The following is a 26014-nucleotide window of genomic DNA, read 5'->3' on the forward strand; positions in this document are numbered from 1 at the left end:
TTTGAGCTTAGTGGGGAGAGTGTTAGTGGTCCTGATGGATTCACTGGCCTGTTTTATCAAACATGCTGGGATGTTATTGGTGCTGATATACACAACATGGTGCTACACTTCTATGGAGGAGCTGCATTGCCTAAATCCATCACTTACACCAATCTAGTGTTGCTGCCCAAGAAACCTAGAGTTGAGACCTTCTTTGACTTAAGACCTATTAGTTTGAGAAACTTCATTAACAAGGTCTTGTCTAGGGTGTTACATGACAGATTGGAGAGTTTTTTGCCATCTCTAATATCTCCTAATCAATCCGGATTTGTAAAGGGTAGGAGTATATTTTTGAACATCTTATTGACTCAAGAAATTGTCACTGACATAAGGTTAAGGGGAAAACCAGCTAATGTGGTGATCAAGCTTGATATGGCTAAGGCCTATGATAGGATTTCATGGAAGTACTTATTGTATGTGCTAAGGAAGATAGGATTTTCTGAGCTCTTCATCAATATGGTATGGAACTTGATGTCAAATAACTGGTATTCAGTATTGGTGAATGGGCAGTCCTCGGGGTTGTTTAAGTCTACAAGGGGTGTGAAACAAAGGGATCCCCTATCTCCAGCATTGTTCATTCTGTCAGCTGAGGTACTTTCCATGTCGTTGAATAAGCTCTTTGAAGACAAGTCATTTGTGGGATTTAGAATGCCTAAGTGGTCTGATCCTTTAAACCACTTGGCATATGCTAATGATACGATAATCTTTACATCTGCTCATCCTCCCTCCTTGAGCAAGATTATGGCAGTGTTGGGGAACTATGAGAAGATATCAGGTCAGATGATCAACAAAGATAAGAGTTCATACTACATGCATTCAAAGGTTGCTAATGGAGTATTTCAGGCAGTTGGAGCTATTACAGAATTTGCAAGAGGTACGTCTGAGTTTCATTCATTCTCTGAACTGCCTAGTGCAGGGGAGAGGTTGATCAATCTAGACAAATCCCAATCACCTAACCTTAGGGTTAGGATAGCAAAGAGAAGAACCCCAGACTGATGGTTTCACGGGATTGGACTTTGCACAAACCTGCATGTTTCTTTGTCTCATTCAGTATGCTATTAAGGTACTTTCCAATGGTATTAGCATGGTTCCATGCTCATTCTGGGTGTGCTTTGATAGTGTACAGAAAAATGTGATAAGCATGTGTGGGATGGTACAATTTATCCTACTTCTGATATGTCTAAATGCTAAGGAAAATGCTGAACCCATCATATGGTATTTCTGGAGATTGTTGAATCATTTCTCAGTGGTATTAGCATGCTTTCATGCTCAATCTGAGGATGGTTTAGCAATGTTTAGAATGATCTGAGCTTACAAGATCATAAAAAGGCACAGTTTCAAAGCCTGGCCTTTGCCTTGCAAAGCCTGCTTAAAGCCAGCTCATTCCTGGCTCTTGCCTTGCAAAGCCGGCCTAACGCCAACTCATGCCTGGCTTTTGCCCTGCAAAGCCTGCCTAAAGCCAGCTCAAGCCTGGCTTTTGCCTTGCAAAGCCTGCCTAAAGCCAGCTCAAGCCTGGCTTTTGCCTTGCAAAGCCTGCCTAAAGCAAGGCTCCTCTTCTACACATTAATTTTGATGAGTGAGCACATGATTAATACTTGGACAAAATCAGTCCACTGCATATGGAGATTATATAGTAGCTACACTTGGAAGACTATGCTGGCTTCAACTCTGTGGTGGAGATGTTTGGAATTCATTTTAGCATATGGATAGTATACCCTGGCGCCTAGTGAGAGCTTGATAGGTGTTGGTATTTGCCAATGATAATTGAATTCACATAAAGGAGAAGGAAGCATTCAACTTATTATGTTGTAATAGCTAGTTCATTAGATTTTAGCTTTTCTATCTTTTTAATGGCTAAAAAAAAAAAAAAAAAAATCTGTCCATAAAAAATATTCTGTCCATTTCAGTTTACCAAAAACACCGGAAAAAAAAAAAGTTTTCCAAAAACACAGAGTATAACACCAGAGAAAGTGGTTCACCCTTTTATTTTCCCCTGATCATTTTTCCGTTCTTCCTTCTTCATGTCTACCGCGTGAACCAAAAATCTCTCTCCCTTCTCGAAAAATAATCCGTTCAATTGAACTTACAGAACCTGTAAAATTTCCTCTGTTTTCGTCCATTCCCCCCCCCCCCCCCCCCTTTTTTCTTGCTTCTGATATTATCAAAAGAAACAGTACAACTCAAAATACAGTATTGAAGTTTCAAAGCCCTTGCAAAATGTTTAGGAAATTCTTATTTTGAAGATTTCGATTTTCTGATCGAGGTATATGAACTCTTCTTTTTCGTTTTCACATAATAAGCTTATAGACACAGTTAATAACTTAATATGCTTTTACAACGTACCAATAGCATGTGTAATATACGTTCATGTCTTACCATTTTACTAGTATTTATTTCTTCTCGAAACATCCTAGGGTTTGTGCACTCACTATTACAACCTTCACGTGGCTGCGGGTTTTGGGATTTTAGGGTCATTATGATGGATGATTCACTATAGAGCTTTCTGCTATTTTTAAGTTTGATTTCTGCTGATATAAAATGGGATAATTTTTATATTTCCTGTTTTGTTGGGAAAAACTTAATACAAAGGGGCTTCTCGATCAGTGTAGGAGAAAATAGATATCATGTTGTTGAGAACAGGGGAGATTCCAGAAAATTTTTGAATTTTTTCTCAAAATGTGTGTGTGTGTGTAGTAAACGGTGGTTCTAAAAAGTTTAGAAAAAACATTTACAAATGTGTGGGTGTGGGTGTGTAGTAAATGGTGGTTCCGGAAAATTCTAGAAAAAGATGAAAAAAAGAAGAGAAAATTTTAGAAAAACATTTTAAAATGTGTGTGTGCGCGTGTGTTGTGAATGGCGGTTCCAGAAAATTTTAGAAATACATTTTAATATCTCTCTCTCTCTCTCTCTGTGTGTGTGTGTGTGTGTGTGTGTAGTAAATGGTCCATCTACTGCCTTTAGATCCCGGATTAGTCTTTGATTGAAAATGTGAAAAGCAGCAAATCAAAGAAAATATTGGCTCTATTCATCGGCGTGGATGTATGTCTTTAATGCTGTGATTACATTGGACCCTAGGTGAAAATAGGACCCATGTAAATTGGTTAATTGCTCTTTCCAGCATTTCTTGTCCCGTAGACTATCCTCATTTTCGTGTTCTAGCTTTTGGGGTCGAAATTTTTGTAGAGACTAGAAACAGGTTGATTAATTGAATCTCTGCTCATTGGGCATTGTAACTAGATTGGCAGGCCAATGTTTACACATAATATAGCATGTAACTCAAGGAATATATCTGTGGTATACGATAACTAAGTTGAGTGCATTTGTGTGGGCTGTATTACTTCTATTGAACTTTTTGGAAAAAATATATTAGTTCTATTGGAGCTGCAGGAGTAGCTAATGTAAACTTAGATGGTTTCTTTGAGGTTGGCTTCATCAATATATGAAAGAGAGATATTTATCCGCAGTTTGGGGAAATACAATTTTGGGTGAGTTGTGCTTAAGAAGAGGCTTGCATCAGAAAGTGAGGAAGTTTCTTGCTCAATATTCAATTCTCCGCTCTTCCATTTTTCATTCTGAATGACCAGTAGTTGCTGATACCACTTGATGCAGCAATGCAAGTGGTAGCAATATCATTTTGTTAGTGGGAAGATGAATCCAAGCAGCTGGATTTAAAAATTGAGCCTTCTATGTTACCCGTCTTACTTGTCATTGTGTTAGAAGCATATCTGTTCCGACTGCATTTCAATTTCCTTTGTTAAGTATTTTTGGTTAAGTCAAGTTTAGTTTGGTTATTAACAAAACACAAACTGATCCTTAGCTTTTAACGTAATTACAGGTTGAAGATGTCTCGTAGAAGATCGGAGAAAAGTGAGAGTGCTAATTCAGAGTTGGAAGAGTTGAAGTATAAATACTATAAAGATTTAAGAGATGAAAAAGTCAAAATTAGACGTTCTGGAAAATATTTCAGATGTCCATACTGTGATAATTCTAGTAAAGAATATGATTTGCAAGATCTTCTAAGGCATTCTTCCCGCATTGGTAGAGATTCAAAGAGTGCTAGTTTTAGAGACATAGCTAGACATTTGGGATTGCTCAAGTACTTGGATAGGTACGTCGATGCAGACAAGAAGGTATCCCAATCAAGTCGAAGGAAAAGTTTTGAGCCATCAGGGAAGAGTTCTCGAGATGCTAAGAGTGATCCAGTAGAGCCATCTCACATCACTGAGCAGTACAAAAGCGGAGGAAAATTTTATTCGTCTTCTGTTAGGACAAGTGAAGCAGTAGATAAACCTGTTGATTGTGCTGAAGAGCGCCCGAGAAGGGAAAAACTAAATGCAGAGAACACAGTGGCATCCCAACCTCCTCTCAGAAGTACTAAAGATGATATGCCACCCCAACCTGTCCTAGCATCTAATGAGCCATTTATCAATGAGGCCAAGGACGATCCTATAGTTTTTCCCTGGATGGGAGTAGTAGCCAATATCCCGGTTGAAAATAAGGGAGGTAGGTATGTAGGTAAAAGTGGAACAAATCTAAAAAAGGAGTGGATTGCCAAAGGGTTTAATCCAGTGAAGGTTCATCCTTTATGGAATTTCCGGGGTCACACTGGCTATGCCATAGTTGAATTTAAAGGGGATTGGTCGGGATTCATGAATGCTATGGCATTTGGTAAAGCATTTGAATTGGATAAACATGGGAAGAGAGATTGGAATTTAGTAAGACATCGGGATGATAAATTATATGCTTGGATTGCGCGTGATGAAGATTACTACTCTGAGGCTCTCATTGGTAAACATCTCCGCAAACATGGAGATCTAAAGACAGTTTCTGAAATACAAGCAGAGAATAAAAGGAAAGATTCTAGTCTACTATGCAACTTGACCAATGAGTTAGAGATGAAGAACAAGGCATGTGAAGAGATGAAGAGAAAAATAAGCAGAACTGAAGTTTTTATGGATAATGTGATGAGTCAAAAGGAGGAGATGGTTCAAAACTACAATGAAGGTGTAGTTTTCTTTTGCCTATTTGCTGTAAACTAGTCATACAATATCTTTTTACTATTTTATTGCTTTACTTTAACAGAATACTAAAGATACACCTGTGCGAAATTTGTTAATCATATCATGAAGTTGTGCCTCATTCTGTTGTTTATTTTCTCCTCTAATGTCATTTAATTTGTGTACTAGAGATGGAGGTGATGCGGCGTAAAGCATTCAATCAGCTCCGGGATTCCATACGTGAGCATGAGAAAAGTCGAATGCAGCTCAAAGCTCAAAAAAAAGAATTGATGCTACGAGAACAAGAATTGAGAGAACGTGAAGCACTAAATGAGAGTGAGCAAAGAAAGCTTGACCATCAAAAGGAGATGGTAATATCTTTCTAAGATGCTGTCATAAGCTTCCTGCTTTAGCTTGCTGTCTGTCTGTTGGATATGAAAAGAAAAGAGGCTCACAGAGAAGTGCATTGTTTTGCAAGTGGTGCTTTGCAAGAAGGAAATTGGAGATGATACTCTTGAGTGTCTAAAATACTGAAATTTTCGTTTTAAGGATATCTAACATAATTTTATCCAATCGAATGGAATTTGACTTACTTGAGCATATTCAGTGTTGTCATCTCCGCCTTTATGTGTCCAGTTTGCTTGCATACCTTTTTCCTGATAATATAGGTTACTTAGCATTCCAGGTCCTTAGATGTAATTCTGATGCCTAATTTGGCAATTTTTTCTGAAAATTCTTTATCTGCAGAATGAGAGGGCGATTTTGGAGCAGAAGAAGGCTGATGAGAAAATTTTGAAATTGGCTGAAGATCAGAAGGTGTGCTGTGCAGTTTTGGCTAAGACTGCCTCTTTGAGAACACAATATTTCATAGCTTTTTAGCTATTGACTTTGGGCTTTTACTTGCAGAAAGAAAAGGAACAACTTCATAAAAGAATAATTGAACTTCAAGCAAAACTTGATCAGAAGCAAGCACTGGAGTTGCAGATTGAGCGCTTGCGAGGTGCCACGGAAGTGATGAGACACATGAATGTGGAAGGAGATCTCGAAGCAAAGAAGAAACTGGAGTCAATTCAAGAAGAAATCAAGGAGAGTGAAGAAGAACTTGAAAGCTTGGAAACACTGAATCAAACTCTAATTATAAAGGAAAGACTTACAAATGACGAGGTGCAAGAAGCCCGTAAAGAGCTTATCAATGTGAGCATTCGTACATTTTTAATTCATCCTCGTAATTTTTTTTTCTAATGAAGCAATGTGATTATGATTGGAGCTAAACATATACTATTATGTTTTATAAAGGTTTTGGTTACTTTATATTTGTCCACTAAAGTAACGAGCATTTTTATTCACCTTCATGAGCAGCAAATCCTTCTACTCCGTATTTACTAAGGAGTTTAAATGTGACAAATTGATTTCCAAATAATTCGAGTTCACCATACATTGCCTTTTTTAGGAAGTATACTTTTTGTAAAATGAACAGATGAATTTGAAGTTAAAGTAGTGAAGAATAAGGGTGGCTTGTAGTTACAGGCACTCACATCATTTTCTTCCATTCTAATTGATCTTTAATTAGCTTTCATTGGGATTCAATCTTGAACTACATTCAATCAGTTTGAAGAAATGCTCATCATTGTTAAAAAGAAAGAAAAAAAAAAGGAGAAATGGATAGTTCCATAACATTTTTACATCTGCCCGGTTCCTCTGCTTGTAACAGTATGCACACCTATATTATATGCCAATGTTATTTACAAGTTTGTAGCAGCTAAAAGTTTAAAACTATCTCTATAAAATTCTGGAGATATGCACTACAGAGGAACCTTTTGAAGATGGTAAACTTGATTGACAATTTGTTTTACTCCTAAAATTGTGCTTTTTTTTCAAGTATGTCCTTGCCTTTTCGATCTAGTTTTATACATACATGATTTCTCATTAACATGTTTTTTTGACTTTTGAATTTATCATACTTCTTGCTTGGTTATTGTTAAGTGTATTTATTTCTTTTAGTTTTTACCATTCTTCATGACGTTCTCTCTTAATATGGTCGTGTTTGTTTCTTGGAGATTCTCATTCATAATCAGCTCAAGCTTGATATTACTGCAAGGAAGTGCAAATGAGTCTGATATCTGCAATATGGCTCATGCATTAAATTGGCATCTGAAGACAATCTGCAGGAATAGCTGCAAGCTGTTGTAGCTTTACATTTACATTGCCGTATATCTAGAACAAAGGAAACGAATTGTAGACCTACAAACATGCCACAGTACAATTATTCTAATGTTTATAAAAGTATCTTCTTAACATGAAGATGATTCCAATCTCATTCTGCCAACCAATACAGTAGGAACAGCAATTCTATGAGCAATCGTCATGTTCTTTCCCTTTGCTCTAGATAATTAGTGCTTGATTTATTTTGTCACAGGGTTTAAAGGAGAGCTGTGCTTTTATCTGTGTCAAGAGAATGGGGGAACTTAATGAGAAACCATTCCATGCTGCTGCAAGAAAAATTTACAACTCGGAAGAAGCAGCAGAGAAAGCAATGGAACTATGTTCCTTGTGGGAGGATCACCTGAGGGATCCAAATTGGCATCCGTATAAGGTTATCCAAAAGGGTCAAAATGTTGAGGTATGCACTCTTTCATATATTGTTATCTGTATTCTTTTTTGGTTTTATATTTTCAATGTAAATTTTATTTAATTTTTGATTTCTCAGGAAGTAATTGATGAAGATGATGAGAAGTTGAAGGATCTAAAGACTGAGTATGGTGAAGAAGTGTATCAAGCTGTGGTAACTGCCTTAAATGAGTTGAATGAGCATAACCCCAGTGGTAGGTACCCAGTACCTCAGTTGTGGAATAATAAGGAAAAAAGAACTGCATCATTGACAGAAGGAGCTGAGTACATATTGAAACAGTGGAAGCTGTATAAGAGGAAAACAAGATGAAGCATTTGACTGAACTTTGAGAGGAAAGAAGTAGAAATATTATGATGGTCGCATGATAAATTCTAGTAGGCCAGCTTAACCATTAGCAGGAATTCTCAAAGTCTGCAACAACTTAGTTTTATTACCCATCCCTTCATTTAGCTCTATATTTTTTGTGAAAATTTTAGATGAGACAGCTTGTTCTTTGTCTGCTGTTTCATTTTGTCATTTGATACATAGCAGCTTCAACTGTTTTGTAAATTCTGACCAGAAACAGCTAGAAATATATGGATTAAGTCATTGGATAGTTTACTGTACAAAGTTGATTTACAGAGGAGCACTCTGTAATTTTGCAGCAGCTCCGTCATTCTCTTTATTAACGACCCATTATATCCTCTCTCTTCTATGTTATTCTTCTCAAACTGACGAATGTTGCCTGATCTTCCTTCTTTCAAAACACTTTTTATACCACAATTTGCTTTTTCCCTTTGTTTATATTTACTTTTGTTTGTTATTAGGTATTTGTCTATCCAGGCAAACAAAGGCATTTGTGTTATTGGTTGGGTAAATGATTTTGTTGATTAACTTGATAATCATGTGATACTTGGGGAGTAAAGACATATTATTGTGCTGTTAGACTTGGGGAATAACCGAAGAATGAGACCAAATGATGACCCCAAGGAATGCCCAACTTTCTATTCAGTTACTCAAACGCACTTCTTGTGCCTTGAATTGAAATAACCTTTTGTAAAATTCCCATGAAATTGTGCTTTCTACTTCCTTTGATAAAAGACAAATAGAAATACGCAAAGAGTTTTTGTTGAGCTTGGTTTATTCCAAAGGTATGAAGTTAACGATGTAATTGGGCTCCTCCTTCCAATAGTCCTATAATCTATATGGTATAACAGATATGCTGAGATGTGCTTGCCTATCTTGTAACTGCGTTCGAAGATATACACGGCAAGGGATGCCGGAGCCAATGAATTAAAGAATCTAATTGGTTTTTGTATCATAAGAAAATGAAGAGGGGACAACATTATACAAGGAGTTGATATGGGAACTCCCACCAAAAAGAAAGGCATAGAATTGGAACCCTTCATTGAATAAATATAGCGTTGAACAAAACTTGCAAAGAGAAGTCCTTTAATGGCCTAAGCTTTCGTCCATGAAATTCCTCTTAATAGTTTAGCATTTCTAAATGATAATAATAGTAATATCCCAAGCCAATTTGTACACATCAATTATTTAAACTAATACCGAATTACTAGTATCGTCAAAGTCCAAATTGTCGATTTAGGTACACCAGCTACTATATATGTAACACGTAAGATACCTAAAACAACATACATATTTTCAATTAAACCACAAATACAGTTAATAATATATAGTCCAACTAGTAGCTGCGGGCTACATGTTTTTGCAGCCGCCTCAGCTCTTCTCATGTCATCTACAATTCATCCCTTCTCAAATCCCTAATTTCTCCACAAAACTCATCAACCCTTTTCCTTCACCACCACAACCAAAAAGAAAAAGTAAAAAAACAAATAACCCCACAATAAGAAGACCATACTTTTCCCTAATCCCAACTCCAAAAAAGCAATGTTTTTTAAAGACTTTTACAATCCCCCCAAAACCCCGTTAACCACAATAGTCAAACAAACAGAAACATAATAATAAAAAGTCTTGAATTTAGCTACTTTTTCTTGTTAAACTCTGAAATTCTTCCCACTGAAAGTTTGACCAAATTGCCAATGAGCTGGAGCAATATTCCATGAAGTGGAGCTGCGTCTATCACTGGCTGTGACCCTAAATGAAAGTGACTGACCAATCAAAACCGAATTTGTTTGATAATTTTGACCCCAATTACGGCTCATTGTTATCCAATTAGTCTTTGAACCTTTTACGTAAACCCTCACGATATCCCCTGCACCCGCGACGTTGGTAACCAAAACCAAGTTGAAGTAACGGAAGCCGTTAATTGTGAACCTTATTCCACCTTTCTTCCTGCATGGCACCCTGCGTAAATAAATTTAAAAACCTCAGGTTAGTTTGGTCATTTGAGAAACAAACATGTGGACAGATTTGTTAATGTGCTACGTAGAGAGTAAATTAAATATGAGGACGCAGTACGGCAAGGATTAGGTGGCTATAGAAGACTGTGCTCCACTACCTACGGTTTGATGTTTGACATTCTTGTGGAATACTGTGCTTCGTTTGATTTTCTTAATATCACCTTTACCATTTAACCAGTTAATAAGTTAATTGAGAAATAAACAGAGAGTTCAACTCTGTGTAACAAAACTTTGAGTCAAAAAAAAAACATGTAATAATACTGTACAAACTAAAAATAGTGTAAAAAGAAGAAAGCATGCCCGCCAATGTACGTTGTGACAGGTTATTTTCCTTCTACCGGTACTATGAAAGAAGAGAAAATCTGACAAAAGCAATAAATTAAAAACCAAACACATAAAGATAACCCCACGAGAAGGAGAAGGACAAACCCAAGGCACCAAAAGAAAGAGGAAAAGCACAAAATACATACCGGCGGTAAACGACGGGGACAATTCCGGCACGGTACTCAGCAATCTTAAGGAACATAGGCATGGCGAGGTCAAAATGAGAGCGAGGAGGATTACACCATCCGCCATTGTCATTGGGTAGTGCAAAGTTGGGAGGGCAGAAATTGGTAGCAGTAATGAAGATGGAAGGACTACCGGAATGGCACCATTGTGGGTCCTTGTCACACTTGATCTCAAAGCAAGCTCCACAGCTTAAGCCATTGTTGAATAGCGCTGTGCTCAACGCTCCATTGTTCACTCCGTACCCTTGACTGTATAGATTACCGTACCCACACGCCCCACCTGTGTAAATCACAAAATTAGTCTTAAATTTAAACAATGACAATGAGAGCAAAAACAGAATAGAAATGGAGCAAGAAAACCCCTGAAAATGGTGACGTACCCATAGTACCAGAGGCATCACTGCCGCCATAGAAAGTAGCATGCGCACTCTGCCATGCTCCACCACTATAAACACCTGGGATTCTGCTTTCAACTGCTACTACTAACATTAATGAAAAAACACAAGCAATAAAGGCCACATTCAAAAACACCATTTCTGTAAAATAGAAAGAGAATGGGGAAGTAGTGCTTACTACTTGCTACTACTACTACTTATGGAGGGAGCCCTAAAAGTGAATCAGTGGCACTTCATGTAATTATGGTGCCATCAGTTGTCCCATTTTGTAAATACAAGCTATGTTTAATAGGAGTCCCAAACGATAATTAACTTTTCTACTGTCACGCTCGCTAAAGGGCTTAACAATTTCGAGATAGTGTCATTCGTATCTTAACTCAGTAAAAATGTTTTTTTGACATATTTCTACTTTTTACATCAAAACTCTGCCGTATTTGTTTTCTTTCTTATGGTCCACAAAATACTTTTTGTCTAATCAGAGTCTTTTCGCACGAGATGCACACATCAACAGAGCAAGTGGTATCTACATGAAAGAAAAAAAAAAACCTTTTTTGCAAAATTATACTCGCTCTACATTTTTTGCAATGTAAGAAAAGTAGTAACCTTTTAATATTTAGTATAATAATTTTATTTTATTATTTTATTATAATGAGATGATTTATAATTTATTTAATATTAAATTTCGTATATAATCACACTATTATATAAATCTAATACTCAATGTGGGGTAATTATTTTGCTTTAAAAGCAAAGGGAAACAAGAGCAAACCAGCTGGATTAACTTGGTAGGGGTCAGAGCTACATCACCATAATTAATGGGTCAATAATACGAAGAGCATTGTGGGCTTCAATTTTGGGGTGGGCCCTTAAGACAAATGCATCTTCTCGAGGTGCGTGAAACCAAAGTTAAAACAAGGAACAAAGGATTTTACCTTCTCTTTTTTACTTTGGGGACAAAGTGGGTTGCTCCAAGGAAGTATCATCCACTTTCAATCAAGAGATTGTGAGTTCGAGTCATCCCAAGAGCAAGGTAGGGGTTCTTGGAGGGAAGGATGCCGAGGGTCTATTGGAAATAACCTCTCTACCCCAGGGTAGGGGTAAGGTCTGCGTACACACTATTCTTCCCATACCCTACTAATAGAATTATACTGGGTTGTTATTGTTGTTGTTGTTGTTTTTTTTTTTACTCTGGGGACCAAATTATCTTAACTTTTTCCCCACCAGAATGTTCTGAGCTATGGCTGCTTTTCGTTTTGAAATATTTTTTAGGCAGTAGGGTTAAGATTTAACAAGTTTCATTGAGAATTTACATGGAAATCCAATGATTGTGTCCCTCCAAAATTATAGCCTACACCTTCACGCTTTTGTTCTAGTTTAAAATTTTCTTACCATTTCTCCCACTCCTAGAACTTATTCAAAATTTGTTCTAATTTTATTTATTTTTTTAAATCACACTTTTTGAAGGCGAGAGTTCAAATTTAATATTTATTCACATACATATTTAATCTTTGTTGAAAATACTCGATTCAATTAAATCAGCAACATAAAAGCTGCATTCATCATTGGTTTGACTGGTCGTAATTTTCTTTATTTCTCTTGTTTCTTTTTCCCATATATAAAATGGATATTCAAATAATCCACCATAGTATATACTTGAAAAAAAGAGTGCATTTTTAACCTTAATTAGTTTAATGTTAATGCTACAATGTAAAACCATAATATGACATTAGTCAAATACTTCCAAGCACACCTGAAAAAAGGTGAGATAAAATTCCTAGTGAGAGAACTCATTGTCAAGAAGCGACAACTCGAATTGCAATACATGAGCTCGAATCCTAGTAAGCTGTGATTAAGTCTTTCTTGTTCCATGTTTGTTATTGTGTTTACCCTCAAAATCGGATAACAATTGAATTTATTAATAGTTTAAATGATATGCGGATTAGCTTGATACATAGCGATAAATTAGATTGTAATTGAAATAAATAACGATAAATTAATTGCAAACCACGTGAATTGAATGATTGCAGCTTAGGAAAGCAAGCCGCCCTTGAGTTGAATGCACTTTTATTGACACAAAGATACCAAAGAGTAAGAACTTAGAGAATGTATTGTTTATCAGTGTATGTTACAATGTATTCATGAATTGTGAGGCCCCCTTTATATATATTAGAGCAACCTACTTTTTAGGTATTATTCTATTATTTCATAAAAGGTAAAAGGGTCCTTGATTTGTTGACCGTTGGTTCCTTTTTTTGGTATATTCCGTGATTTTCGCCGTAATATCCGGTTAATTGCGGGAATTTCAGATAAGCTGCCAATATATTCCTTGAGACCGTTATGACCGGGACCGATTATGACTTCGGTAAACTCGAGGGCAAATCTGGTGGTGTTGATGACTAATTTTAGCAATGCTTTGGGTCAGATCTTAATTATCATATTTCGATCTTGGCTGATTGTGTTGGACGTAAGATTGAACTTCGAGCTCGACTTTTACCCTATTACGGATATTTCGGCCCTGGCCTTAATTAGGGAGGTTGGAAGCTCGAACGAACATCTAGCCCGATTTTACCCGTATACAGATAGTTCCCTCGTTTTTTCGGAGAGTAGATGACGAGAAACGATATGAGCCTCGGATTCTCACTTCGATATATCATGACGTAAGTGACAAAATCATGACGTAAAATCCCCTTATTTTTCGGAGAGTAAATGATGAGAAACGATGCGAGCTTCCGATTCTCACTTCGATAAATTATGACGACGAAATCCTAATGTAAGTGATAAGAATAGTTGAAACGTCCTGTCGGTCCAGTTTTCAAGGCATTAAATGCTTGTCAGTCGTCGGTCGGCCACTCCTAGATGCGAACCGTCATTTGGAAACTATAAATACTTCCTCCTTTGTTCATTCAAACTTTACATCTAACCTTCTGCCCTCGTATTTCAGGGATTTGAACACCTTTAAGTTCTCTAATTCTGTTTTTTTGAGATTTTCTACAAGAGTTTTTATTTGCTAATCACTCTTTGTCCTTAATCTACACCTTCCTTCCTTCATTTTTTTTTCAATTTAAAAGTAATGGCGAAGACTTCAAAATCCGTTCCCCAAAAAGAAAACCCCTCTTCCTCACGACCATCTGTTGAGTAAAATGTTTCGTCTGTTGCTGTTGAGGAACCGACACTGGAACCCCCTCTGAAAATGTTCGTACCTACGGGGTACCCAACCGGTGCTGATTTTAAGGTCGAGAAAACTTCCTTGGTACTGGGTCGGTGTGAGCCGGTCTCGAGATATATCTGCTCGATCACAGAGGACGTTCTCTCCAAGGTCAAAGAAGATTATAACTGGGCTGACAAGCACGTGGTAGTACCCAAGCCCGAGGAAGTCATTACCACCCACGTGGAGGGTTTTTTGAGTGTTTACACTTATCCCTTCACGTTGGGCCCCTTGGACCCGGCCATCATCGCCTTCTGTAAGAGGTACGAGATGACCCCCGGTCAAATTCATCCCTCGTTTTGGAGGATAGTAATACTCCTCCGCTTCTTCGTGAGCAAGATCGAAAGTTGTCTTTTCACCATAGATCATCTAATGTGTTTGTATAGTCCCCGACTTTATCGGGGGGGATTAATCAAGCTTGCACGTCGGGCCAGTAAGGCCCCATTCTCGAGCATCGATGAAGATCAAAACCGAGGCTGGTTAGGCCAATTCGCTCGAGTGAAGACCTTGGATTTAATCCATGTCGAGTACATGCCATTTCCTGAGAAGTGGAACATGTCACGTAAGTACAATATTAGTTTCAAGATTTTGCCCATCATTTTTCCCTTCTTTTTCTTTTTTCATTGGTGCCTTGTGGCGGTGCAACTGTTTCTCGGATTCCGGAAGCAGTACCTCGACTCAAGGAGTGGGTCTAGGGTATCGCAACACAAATATCATACTCCGAGCGCTCATGGCGTGAGCTTTCGAAAGGCCGATGGGAGGCCCGTTCTCACGGTGAGATTTTTCTTCTAAGTTACATTTGACTTCACTTTCAACTGTTGATTTCTAACTTGTTTTATTTTCTTTTTGCAGGTTTTCCAAAAGATGTTGAAATGAGATCTCCATCTAGTGACGATGATGTCTTCACCGAGCCCCCTGCTTCGAAGCAGGATAAAGAGAAGAAAAGAAAAAAAACTTCGAGTTCTCCGGACCCCGAGAAGGACAAACCGAAGAGACGATTGGTGCAAAAATGCTCGAGCACCGCCTCCGGATTCACTCCATCGATTGAGATATGAGTCTGATGGGGAAGGAGGGTCCTATGACCTGACGGACAGCGTACTGCCTCAGCTCGAAGGGCAAGGAGCTTCCGAGCTGGAGGGGGGGTGAGGCTGACCCTCAACAATTTAGAGAAACCGATGCGGCCGGGGTCGAAGCCTCACAAGCTGCGGGAAATGCTTCGAAGGAAGAACTGGGCGTAATAGAGATTGCCAAGTCGCCTTCATTCATGAAATCGATGTTTATCGAGGCGCAAACTGCTAAAGAATGCCTTGCCGAGGGACTCATGGAACGAATGACCCTTTCCGTGGTATCTTCGATGGTGTGGACTCGACGGCCACAAAAAATGCTACCGGGTTGGGGGATTTAGATATACCAAGGAAAAGCCAATCCCCGAAAGCAAGCGGGCCCTCTTCGAACCAAAGACTGGTAGGTAAATTTCCTGCCCCGAGTGCATACCCCGATCGAAAATGTACCATTGTTTTTTCCCTTCTAGAGGATGCCCGGATTCTTCCCCCCTCCCCGTGGGGGTGGCCAGCTATCTTCGATGCCTGGTGACCGAGGATGATCAAGCTAAGATGAATGAGGTGGCTGCACCTTGTCTTTTCAACGAATCACAACAGGTGTTGAACCGGGTAACTTCATGCTTTCCTAAGTGAAATTTTGATTTACACTTAGATTTTTTTTGTTATTGACTTAGCATTTCTTTTCTTATTCATAGGCTTCGATTTTTCACCACGAGGCTTTTTTGAGTTACCGAGATGACCTGAAACAACTCGAAGCCGAAGTTCGAGAGCTTACTGAGAAGAGGGACGCCTCTAACCTTCTTAATGAGCAGCTCGAAGGGGAGGCCAAGAACCTCCGTGCCGAGCTGGAAGTTGCCCGAAAAGATCATGCTGACTTGGTCGAGCTGGTAAAAGTTTTCGAAGTAAGTGATGATGAATTTTATTCGGTGACTGATGGTCAAAATCCGCAGGTCCAGTAAAAATTCGATCGGATTGATTAGCTCCGAGCCAAAATGGATATGGTCAAAGCCGAGACCGATGAATGGAGAGGCAAAATGGATCGTTTGGCCTCGGAGAAAGAGGCTGCTCGGGCATAATTAACTTTGGCCGAAATCTAGTTAAGAGCGGCAAAGGAAAGGGTCGAGGTTCAAACAAAAAAGGTTGAGGAGCTCCAATCTCGGCCAGGTTCAGCCTTCTTAGATCGAGATAATTTTGCCAAGGAGATAAAAATGACCAAGTCGGAGGTCGCCATGGTCAAGGCCGAAGCTGATGAAATGGTGGCCCAGTATAAGGCCGATGCCGAAGCGGATCAAGATCAATCAAAAAATATAGCCGAGCATATGAAGTGGCAATCCCGAAGGCAGGCCCTTGAGGAAATCCACGCTCGAGGCTTTGATTTATCGGCTGAAATCGAGAATGCCAAGGTGTTCGAAGCCGAGACCAGAAAGCTGGCCTTTCCCAAGGAGGAAGATTCCGAGGACTCAAGTAGGCCAAAGGTGGAGAAGACCCCGGGAATCCCGGTGATGAGGCGGGCTCCGGCCAAGATCAAGCCGCTTAAGTGCCTCTCTCTGATTTTGTCTTTTTTCTTTCTGTATTTAGTACTTTCTGTTGAGGCCGTTCTGCCTTTGTAAAGACAATATTTCATAAATACAAATTTTCCATTTCTTTTTAATAATTCTCGACCTCTTCCTTTGCTTTTCTTTTTATGTTTTTCAAAGATTGAAATGCCTTAGCATTAGTTAGTCTTGTTTGGAATTCCGAACATGCTTTTGCCTTTGATAGAATCAATCTCTAAGGCGTCGTGGAATCCGGCATGTCCGGGAAGTTTTCCCTAAAACACTTATACTTTTTAGAATATGACTTGCCGAAAGTGTGTTTTGCTCAGGTTTTCATAAGCTTTTGAAACTTCGGGCTTTGTTAACCCGGAAACGGCCTTAACCTTTTAGTTTGGGCGATGCCAAATAAGCTTTGTGCCCTCGGGTTTTGTTAACTCGGAATGACCTTAGACTTTTAATTTGGGCAATACCAAATAAGCTTTTGTGCCCTCAGGTTTTGTTAACCCGGGAATGGCCTTAGCCTTTTAATTCGGGCGATGCCAAATAAGCTTTTGTGCCATTGGGTTTTGTTAACCCGAGAATGGCCTTATCCTTTTAATTCGGGCAATGCCAAATAAGCTTCGTGCCCTCGGGTTTTGTTAACCCGGAACGGCCTTAGCCTTCTAATTCTGGCGATGCCAAATATGCTTTGTGCCCTCGGGTTTTGTTAACCCGGGAATGGCCTTAGTCTTTTAATTCGGGCAATGCCAAATAAGCTTTTGTGCCTTCGGGTTTTGTTAGCCCGGGAATGGCCTTGGCCTTTTAATTCGGGCAATGCCAAATAATATTTTGTGCCCTCGGGTTTTGTTAACTCGGGAATGGCCTTGGCCTTTTAGTGCGGGCAATGCCAAATAAGCTTTTGTGCCATCGGGTTTTGTTAACCCGGGAATGGCCTTGGCCTTTTAATTTGGGTAACGCAAAATAAGCTTTTGTGCCCTCGGGTTTTGTTAATCCGGGAATGGCCTTGGCCTTTTAATTTGGGCAATGCCTAAGTGGCAGCCCCGAGTGAAAGTGGCTCTTGGGCTCGATGTCTTTGGGGAACCAAACAAAAATATCTTTGAGAGGACATGAATTTTTATTCAAAAGGCATAGACTTCCTTTCAATTTTGTGCGTAGTTTACAAAGTTAAACTTATATTTTGTGTCTGGGCTCGGGTGATCTATGTGGGCATGGTTCAATCGACCGTTTGACCTCTACAGAAAATCTTATTATTGAGCGAGCCTCGATTGTTCAAGCACAAGAATCAAAAATCATTCCCCCCGGATTATGCCCCTTAGTGTTCAGGGTTTGTCGTAGATAAGCCTCGAATACTCTTGACTTTGATTCTAAGTTAGCACAATTTCATTGTTGCCTCGTTAAAAACCTTGCCGGAAAATCCTTTTGGGATAAAATCAGATCAAGGGAAAAAGAGTACAAGGCGTGCTTTCATGCCTAAAATATTGTGTAAGGTACCTGCAAGTGTTAGTAAAAAATGTAGTTGAGTAAAAGAAAGTGATTGGGGCCATACCTTAGCAGTAATATCGTTTCAAGTAGGTTATGTTCCAGTTGTTCGGTAATTATTCACCGTTCATTGTTCCGAGTTTGTATGACCTTTTTCCGGTGATCTCAATAACCTGATACGGACCTTCCCAGTTCGGTCCCATTTTTCCTTTGTTCGGATTCCGAGTGTTTAACGCGATCTTCCTTAATACTAAGTCCCCGACATTGAAGTGTCGAAGGTTGGCTCTTCGATTATAATATCTCTCGATTCGTCGTTTCTGGGCTACTATTCAAATAAGGGCGGCATCACGTCTCTCATCTAGTAGTTCTAGACTTGTGTTCAGGATCTCGTTGTTTGTTTCTTCAGTAGCATATCGAAACCTGAGACTCGGTTCTCCGACTTCGACCGACATCAGAGCTTCGGCAACGTAAATCAGCGAGAATGGGGTGGCCCCGGTACTAGACTTCAAAGTTGTACAATATGCCTAAAGGACTTCTAGCAGGATTTCCTTCCATTTTACTTTGGTGTCGATCAACCTCTTTTTGAGGTTTTGGATTATGATTTTATTGGTGGATTCTGCTTGTCCGTTCCTACTAGGGTGGTAGGGAGTGGATAAGATCCTTTTGATCTTATGGTCTTCGAGAAACTTGCTTACTTTGCTGCCAATAAACTATTTTCTGTTGTCGCACACGATCTCGGTTGATATTCCAAACCGACATATGATGTGGTCCCAGATAAAATCGAAGACTTCTTTTTCTCTGACCTTCTCACATGCATGTGCTTCCACCCATTTAGAAAAATAGTCAGTCATAAATAAAATAAATTGAGCTTTACCGGGGGCCCGTAGAAGGGGGCCAATGATGTCCATGCCCCATTTCATGAATGGCCATAGTGACAAGACCGAATGTAGCAGCTCTCCGGCTCGATGAATCATTGGAGCATGCCTTTGGAATTCATCACATATTTGCACGAATTCCTTCGCATCTTTTTCGATGTCGATCCAGTAGTAACCAGTCCTAATTATTTTACGGACCAATGCTTCGGTACCTGTTGATTTCCGCATGTGCCTTCGTGAATTTCCCTTAGAACATACTCGGTATCTCCTGGTCCTAAACATATCGCGATCGGGCTATCAAACGTTCTTCTGACTAAGGTTCCATTCTCAGACAAACTAAACCGTGCTGCCTTTGGATATGAGGGCAATTTTCCGATTTTTAGGTATTCTATGTATTTGTTTCTCCAATCCTATGTTAGGCTCATTGAGTTTATTTCGGCATGGCCCTTTTCGACTACTGATCTCATTAGTTGTATTACTTCCCCTGAATTGAGCTCATTGTCTTTTACCGAAGACCCCAAATTAGCGAGGGCATCAGCCTCATTGTTTTGATCACGAGTCACATGTTATAGAGTTCATTCCTTGAATCGGTGTAATGTTACCTATAATTTATCTAGGTATCTTGCATTCGTTCTTCTCTTACCTCGAACATCCCATTAACCTGGTTTACCACAAGGAGGAAATCACACTTAGCCTCTCCTTGATGCCCCCAAGCTTTTGGCTAGTTCGATACCTACAATCATGGCCTCATATTCGGCCTCGTTGTTAGTAAATTTTATAATTTTAATAGATTGTCTAACTATACTGCCCTTTGGTGGCTTTAGCATGATGCCAAGTCTGGTTTCGTGTTTGAGGCATCGTCTGTAAAGATGGTCTAGATTCCCGAAGGGGTCTCCAAGTTTAATAATAATTCTCTTTCGACTTCGGGTATTAGCGTCGGCATAAAATCGACCACAAAGTCTGCCAAAATTTGAGATTTAATGGCGGTTCGGGGCCGATACTCAATATCGTACCCGCTGACCTCAATGACCTATTTGGCCAATCTTCCCGAGAGTTCGGGTTTATGCATTATATTACTCAATGGGTAAGTAGTCACAACACATATGGGGTGACATTGAAAATACGATTTCAACTTCCTAGAGGCGCTTATCAAGGCAATCACCAATTTTTCTAGGTGAGGGTTTCTAGTTTTGGCCTCACCTAAAGTTCTGCTAACATAGTAAATATTAATTGCGTACATTTTTGTTCCCGTACCAGGACTCCACTTACCGCTATTTTCGAGATCGCCAAGTAAAGGTACAACTGTTCGTCTATCTTTGGCGTGTGGAGCATCGGTGGGCTCGATAGATATCGTTTGAGCTCTTCCAAGGCCCGTTGGAATTCCGGAGTCCATGAGAAGTTACTCTTTTTCTTCAATAATAAGAAGAATCAGTGACTCTTATTGGAGGACCTCGAGATGAATCGCCCCAGAGCAGCTATGCGTTCGGTTAGCCTTTGCACAACCTTTACGTTATCTATGACCGTGATATCCTTGATGGATTTGATCTTATCAGGGTTGATATCGATTTCTCAGTTGGATACCATGAATCCGAGGAATTTACCCGATCCAACTCCGAACGCACACTTTTTTGGGTTCAACTTCATGTTGTATTTCTTTAATACGTTGAAGGTTTCCTGCGTTCTAACAGGGTAGGGGAGACGGATAACTAATCTAATATAGTACAGCTATGATCGGGAAATAGCACAGATAAGTGTTTTAAATGGTTCTCTGCTCGCATGGACTTAACCAACATATCGTCAATGCAAACATCCATTGATTTTCCTATTTGTTCTTCGAACATTCGGTTTACTAGGCGTTGGTAAGTGGCACCGGCGTTATTTAATCCAAATGGTATTATGTTATAGCAGTATGTGCAGTATTTAGTGATACAAGAGGTTTTTTCCTGATCATCGGGGTTCATCCGTATTTGGTTGTATCCGGAGAAGTCGTTGAGAAAACTGAGGATCTCGTGACCGGCCGTGGCATCGATCATGCGATCGATGTTTGGCAGAGGGAAGGAGTCATTGGGGCATGCTTTATTCAGATCCTTATAGTCTACACACATTCTTAATTTACCCCCTTTTTTAGGAACTACCACTAATTGCTAACCAATTCAGGTATTTAACTTCCCAAACATACCCTATTTTAAGGAGTTTAGATACCTCATCTTTGATGAAAGCATGTTTGACCTCAGACTGGGGCCTCCTTTTCTGCTTGACCGGGTGGAACCTCGGATCTAAGCTCAGCTTCTAAGTGGTTATTTCCAGCGGTATCCCTATCATATCGAGGTGGGACCAGGCAAAACAATCTTTGTTAGTTATAAGAAATTGAATGAGCTTTTTCCTGAGCTCGGGATTTAACCCCGTGCCCAGGTATACCTTTCCATCGGGCAAGTGTTCACTCAGTATGACTTGCTCCAGTTCCTCGACCATTGATTTTGTAGCGTCGGAGTCATCGGGGGCTATGAACGATCTGGGGCCTCCGTAGTCGGTACCCTCGTATATCCCCCGCTCCTCCGATTCTGTCGAGGTTGGTATTAGTGATTGCTATTTGGCCCCATCTTCGATCACTGGATTCGGATCCTTCGGTACCGAGAGTGTAGATGCTGAGATCACGTCATCGACTGCGAACATCTCCCTCGCAGCCGATTGCTCCCCGAAAACCATTTTGATTCCTTCGGGAGTTGGGAGTTTCAGCACCTGGTGTAACGTCGAGGGTATCGCCCTCATGATGTGGATCCACGGCCTTTCGAGCAGAGCGTTGTATCTCATATCCCATTCAATTACATAAAACTTGGCTTCCTGAACAGTTTCGGTGACGTTCACCAGTAGTGTTATTTCCCCTTTAGTGGTCTCACAGGCCATATTGAACCCGTTTAGGACTCGGATAGTAGGTACGATCTGATCTTGTAGGCTGAGTTATTCCACGACCCTTGATCTAATGATGTTGGCTGAGTTACCAGGATCAATCAACACATGTTTAACTCGATATTTATTTATGAGTACCGATATTACCAGTGCATCATTGTGGGGTTATGCGATCCCCTCTGCGTCTTTGTCGTTGAACGCCAAGGTTCCTTCCGGTAGGTAATCTCGAGTCCGTTTCTCCCTTGTGATGGAAAGTTTGGTATGCTTCAGCATCGGTCCCTGGGGGATGTCGACCCCACCGAGGATCATGTTTATGACATGCTGGGGTTCCTCTGGTTCAGTTCGTTTATTAGAATCCCTATTTCGAAAATGGCACTTGGCCCAATCACTGAGGAATTCTTGGAGATGCTCGTTGTTGAACAGTCGTGCTACTTCTTCTCTTAATTATTGACAATCTTCCGTTCTATGTCCATGAGTGACATGATGTTTGTACATAAGGTTAGGATCCCTTTGGGCTAGATCGGATTGCAACAGTCGAGGCCATTTGGTATCTTTGATGTGTTTGATGGCGGACATGATAGCAGAGGCATCGAAATTATACTTTGAGAGCCTCGGTGCTTCTTTAGGCTCGATGGGTCTTTCGTTGTTTTTGCTCATGAGTCCTCGGTTGTTCTGTCCTCGGTCATTCCTTCTTTCATTTCTCATAGGGTTTCGCCCGGACCCACTGCTTCTCCGGTCCCTATTGTATGGTTGATACCGATCCTGGTTTGATCTAGGTTCCTGATCGGTGTCTCTCTTGACTAGGTCGGTGATCTTGACAGGGTGTACAGATCCGGAAGGGGTCCCGAGTTGGTCATCCTCGACCTTGATTTTTGATTGATACCGTTGATGGTCGTCGGTCCAAGTGATGGCTGAATATTCTATCAAGTTATGTTTCAACTGCTGCGAAGCCAATGAGCTTCGAATGTTGAGTCCTTGGGTGAAAGCCTGAATGGCTCAATCATCCGCGACCGGGGGCAAATTCATCTGTACCATCTGGAATCGAGAAACAAAATCTATGAGCATCTCGTTATCCCTCTGCTTTACTTTGAAAAGGTCTGACTTCCTGGTCTCGACCTTTATAGAAACAGCGTGTGCTTTTACGAAGGAATTTGCAAGCATAGCAAACGAGTCATCAGAATTAGGAGGAAGGTTGTGGTACCATATCATATCTCCCTTTGACAGGGTCTCTCAGATGTTTTTCAACAAGATAGACTCGATCTCATCATCTTCCAAATCATTTCCTTTGATGGCGCATGTATAAGAGGTTACATGCTCGTTTGGGTCGGTCGTTCCGTTGTACTTAGGGATTTCGGGAATGCGAAACTTTTTGGGGATCGGCTTCGGAGCCGCGCTCGGGGAAAAAGGCCTTTGAATAAATTTCTTGAAATCCAGGCCCTTCAATATCGGGGGTACTCCTGGGATTTGGTCAACCCTGGAATTGTAGGTTTCCACCTTTTTATCATTGACTTCGATTTTCTTTTCCCCTGTTTCTATCCGTTTCGTCAATTCTTCAAGCAATTTTAGGATTTCGAGGTTAGTCCCCAATTCACTCTTGCTCATTTTTTTCGAGATTGGTTCATTTATGCGGATGGCTTCCCGGGGGAGCTCGGGTTCATTCCTGCTCAGTGTTCGACCTTGGTTCTGCAATTGAGCTATCGCCGTTTGTTGAGCCTGTAACATTTCGAAGATCATACGCATGTTGATCCCATCATTTTCGCCGTCGTGAGTGTTTTGGTCAATCGAATGCACTTCCCTGCCCACGCTGTTTTTGGGGTCGGTGGACTGGTTTGTGTCGATGGCCATATGCGAACAGACGTCGATGGAAACCACCACTGGAATTCTACCAAGATCGACCGGTGTTGCCTCGTTACCAAGCGCTACATTATTGTTCCTGCCGTGGTGGCCAGATTCTGTGTCTATGTTTAGAGGGACAGACTGTGGGTTTGACATTTCGATCCTGAACTGAAATCAGAGACACTTCAAAGAACAAGTATAAAATGGGGTGTGTTATGATGATTCGTATCAAATTGCCGCTATTATCCTTAGCCCCACGGTGGGCGCCAAACTGTTTACCCTCAAAATCTGATAACAATTGAATTTGTTAGTGGTTTAAAGGATATGCGGATTAACTTGATACAGAGCGATAAATTAGATTGCAATTGAAATAAATAACGATAAATTAACTGCAAACCACATGAATTGGATGATTTTAACTTAGGAAAGCAAGCCGCCCTTGAGTTAAATGCACTTTTATTGACACGAAGATACCAAAGAGTAAGAACTTAGAGAATGTATTGCTTATCAGTGTATGCTACAATGTATTCATGAATTGTGAGGTCCCCTTTATATATTAGAAGAACCTACTTTTTAGGTATTATTCTATTATTTCATAAAAGGTAAAAATGTCCTTGATTTGTTCCTTTTTTGGTATATTTTGTGATTTTCGCCGTAATATCCGGTTAATTGCGGGAATTTCGGATAAGGTGGCAATATATTCCTTGAGACCGTTATGACCGGGACCGGGACCGGTTATGACTTCGGTAAACTCGAGAGCAAATCTGGTGGTGTTGATGACTAATTTTAGCAATGCTTTGGGTCCGATCTTAATTACCATATTTCAATCTTGGCTAATTGTGTTGGACGTAAGATTGAACTTCGAGCTCGACTTTTACCCGATTACGGATATATCGGCCCTGGCCTTAATTAGGGAGGTTGGAAGCTCGATCGAATATTGAGCCCGGTTTTACCCGTATACATATTTAAAATTAAAATTAAGAAATCGATATTTACCGATACATTTAATTAGTAATCAGCTCGAATCCTAGTAAGTTCTTATTAGTGCAAATTGAAGCAAAGGAAAGTGATGAAGAGTAGGTATATTCACGGGAAAGAAGAGACAATCACGGGGATTTCCTTTCCCTAGTAAGGTAGATCATGGTAGAATCATTCTTTTGCTACTAAAAATGGAAGTAAAAAATGTTGAAGTTGGGACTAGAGATATATATCCTAATATAGCTCGTAGTCATTCCAATCGACTTATGATTATGATAATAAACTTATTTTTCTCAAATAAGGGAAATGAAATAAAAGTACTTGTTCCACATGTCAAGCTTAATTGTAAGGGATATTAATTTTCAGTTTAACTTTAACTACGAAAATTATATTTATTTAATTAAGCACCAAATGACAACAAAAAATTAATCAAAAATACTCTATAATTAAAAAATTCAGAGAAGGAAAAGGAAATATGGCAGCTGACAGTAAGGACAAACTTTGACATGCCCAGGCCTTTAAAAAATGGAGATGCTTTATTTAGTATATTTGCTTCTTTAATTAAAACATTAAATCTCTTTTTTCATTCGAGACATGCTTTTGAGCTTTGTAGTGCACAGATTTTAAATATGGGGTCAATTCGTAAAAAGAAAAAGTGCTTCCATGAGTCAAAAGTTTTTGACGTAACTATGTAACTTCATGTAATTTGGAACCTATCTTTTGGTAGATAGTTTGTTAAGCGTATTTCTCAATTATTTAGTCTAAAAGTTCACCTTGAATTTGTACTTTATTTGATTTCTTTTTGTTTCAAAATTTGGTCTTGATATGTTTTTATCGTGTTCTTAATTAGTTCCATCCTTTGCGCTTCACATTTCGTATTTGGAATTTTGTTAATGTCTTTAATTTGTTGTCAACGGCCACATATATATAGTGTTAGGTGTTAGGTATTGTTACTTTCATTTGTACTGCACTGCTGGAACTAACATGGTATCTTCTAGTGTTAACGACCTTCTGATTGCTACTCTGTTAAAATAGCTAGCAGGACCTAACTAGCTACTACTAGGTGCATGGACATATTGTAAAGAGCATATTTCTTGTAAAATACATTAAAATTTTATTGTATTTCCATGATAAGGGCGAGAGTGACTAGATTCTGAAATTATATGAGTTTAAATTTTATACGCCTAACGATATACTACTAGATTCATA

The 26014-nt window shown here is 39.7% G+C and overlaps 2 protein-coding genes across 2 annotated transcripts; one reads left to right on the top strand and one right to left on the bottom strand.

Annotated features, from left to right (window-relative positions):
• The first annotated feature begins 1981 nt into the window (after positions 1-1981).
• LOC107825330 (factor of DNA methylation 4) lies at positions 1982-8311 on the top strand. Its single transcript, XM_075244037.1, has 7 exons — positions 1982-2302; positions 3875-5043; positions 5226-5407; positions 5784-5852; positions 5943-6230; positions 7453-7656; positions 7744-8311. Exons 2-7 carry the CDS (start codon positions 3882-3884, stop codon positions 7972-7974), a joined length of 2136 nt encoding a protein of 711 aa, XP_075100138.1. The 5' UTR covers positions 1982-2302; positions 3875-3881; the 3' UTR covers positions 7975-8311.
• A 972-nt stretch (positions 8312-9283) lies between these two features.
• LOC107825332 (expansin-A6) lies at positions 9284-11111 on the bottom strand. Its single transcript, XM_016652181.2, has 3 exons — positions 10915-11111; positions 10496-10814; positions 9284-9969 (listed from the first exon to the last, which is right to left on the bottom strand). Exons 1-3 carry the CDS (start codon positions 11066-11068, stop codon positions 9660-9662), a joined length of 783 nt encoding a protein of 260 aa, XP_016507667.1. The 5' UTR covers positions 11069-11111; the 3' UTR covers positions 9284-9659.
• Positions 11112-26014: the final 14903 nt, after the last annotated feature.

The sequence above is a fragment of the Nicotiana tabacum genome, chromosome 22 (genome assembly GCF_000715075.1).
Source record: "Nicotiana tabacum cultivar K326 chromosome 22, ASM71507v2, whole genome shotgun sequence".
Classification (NCBI taxonomy): Eukaryota; Viridiplantae; Streptophyta; class Magnoliopsida; order Solanales; family Solanaceae; genus Nicotiana; species Nicotiana tabacum.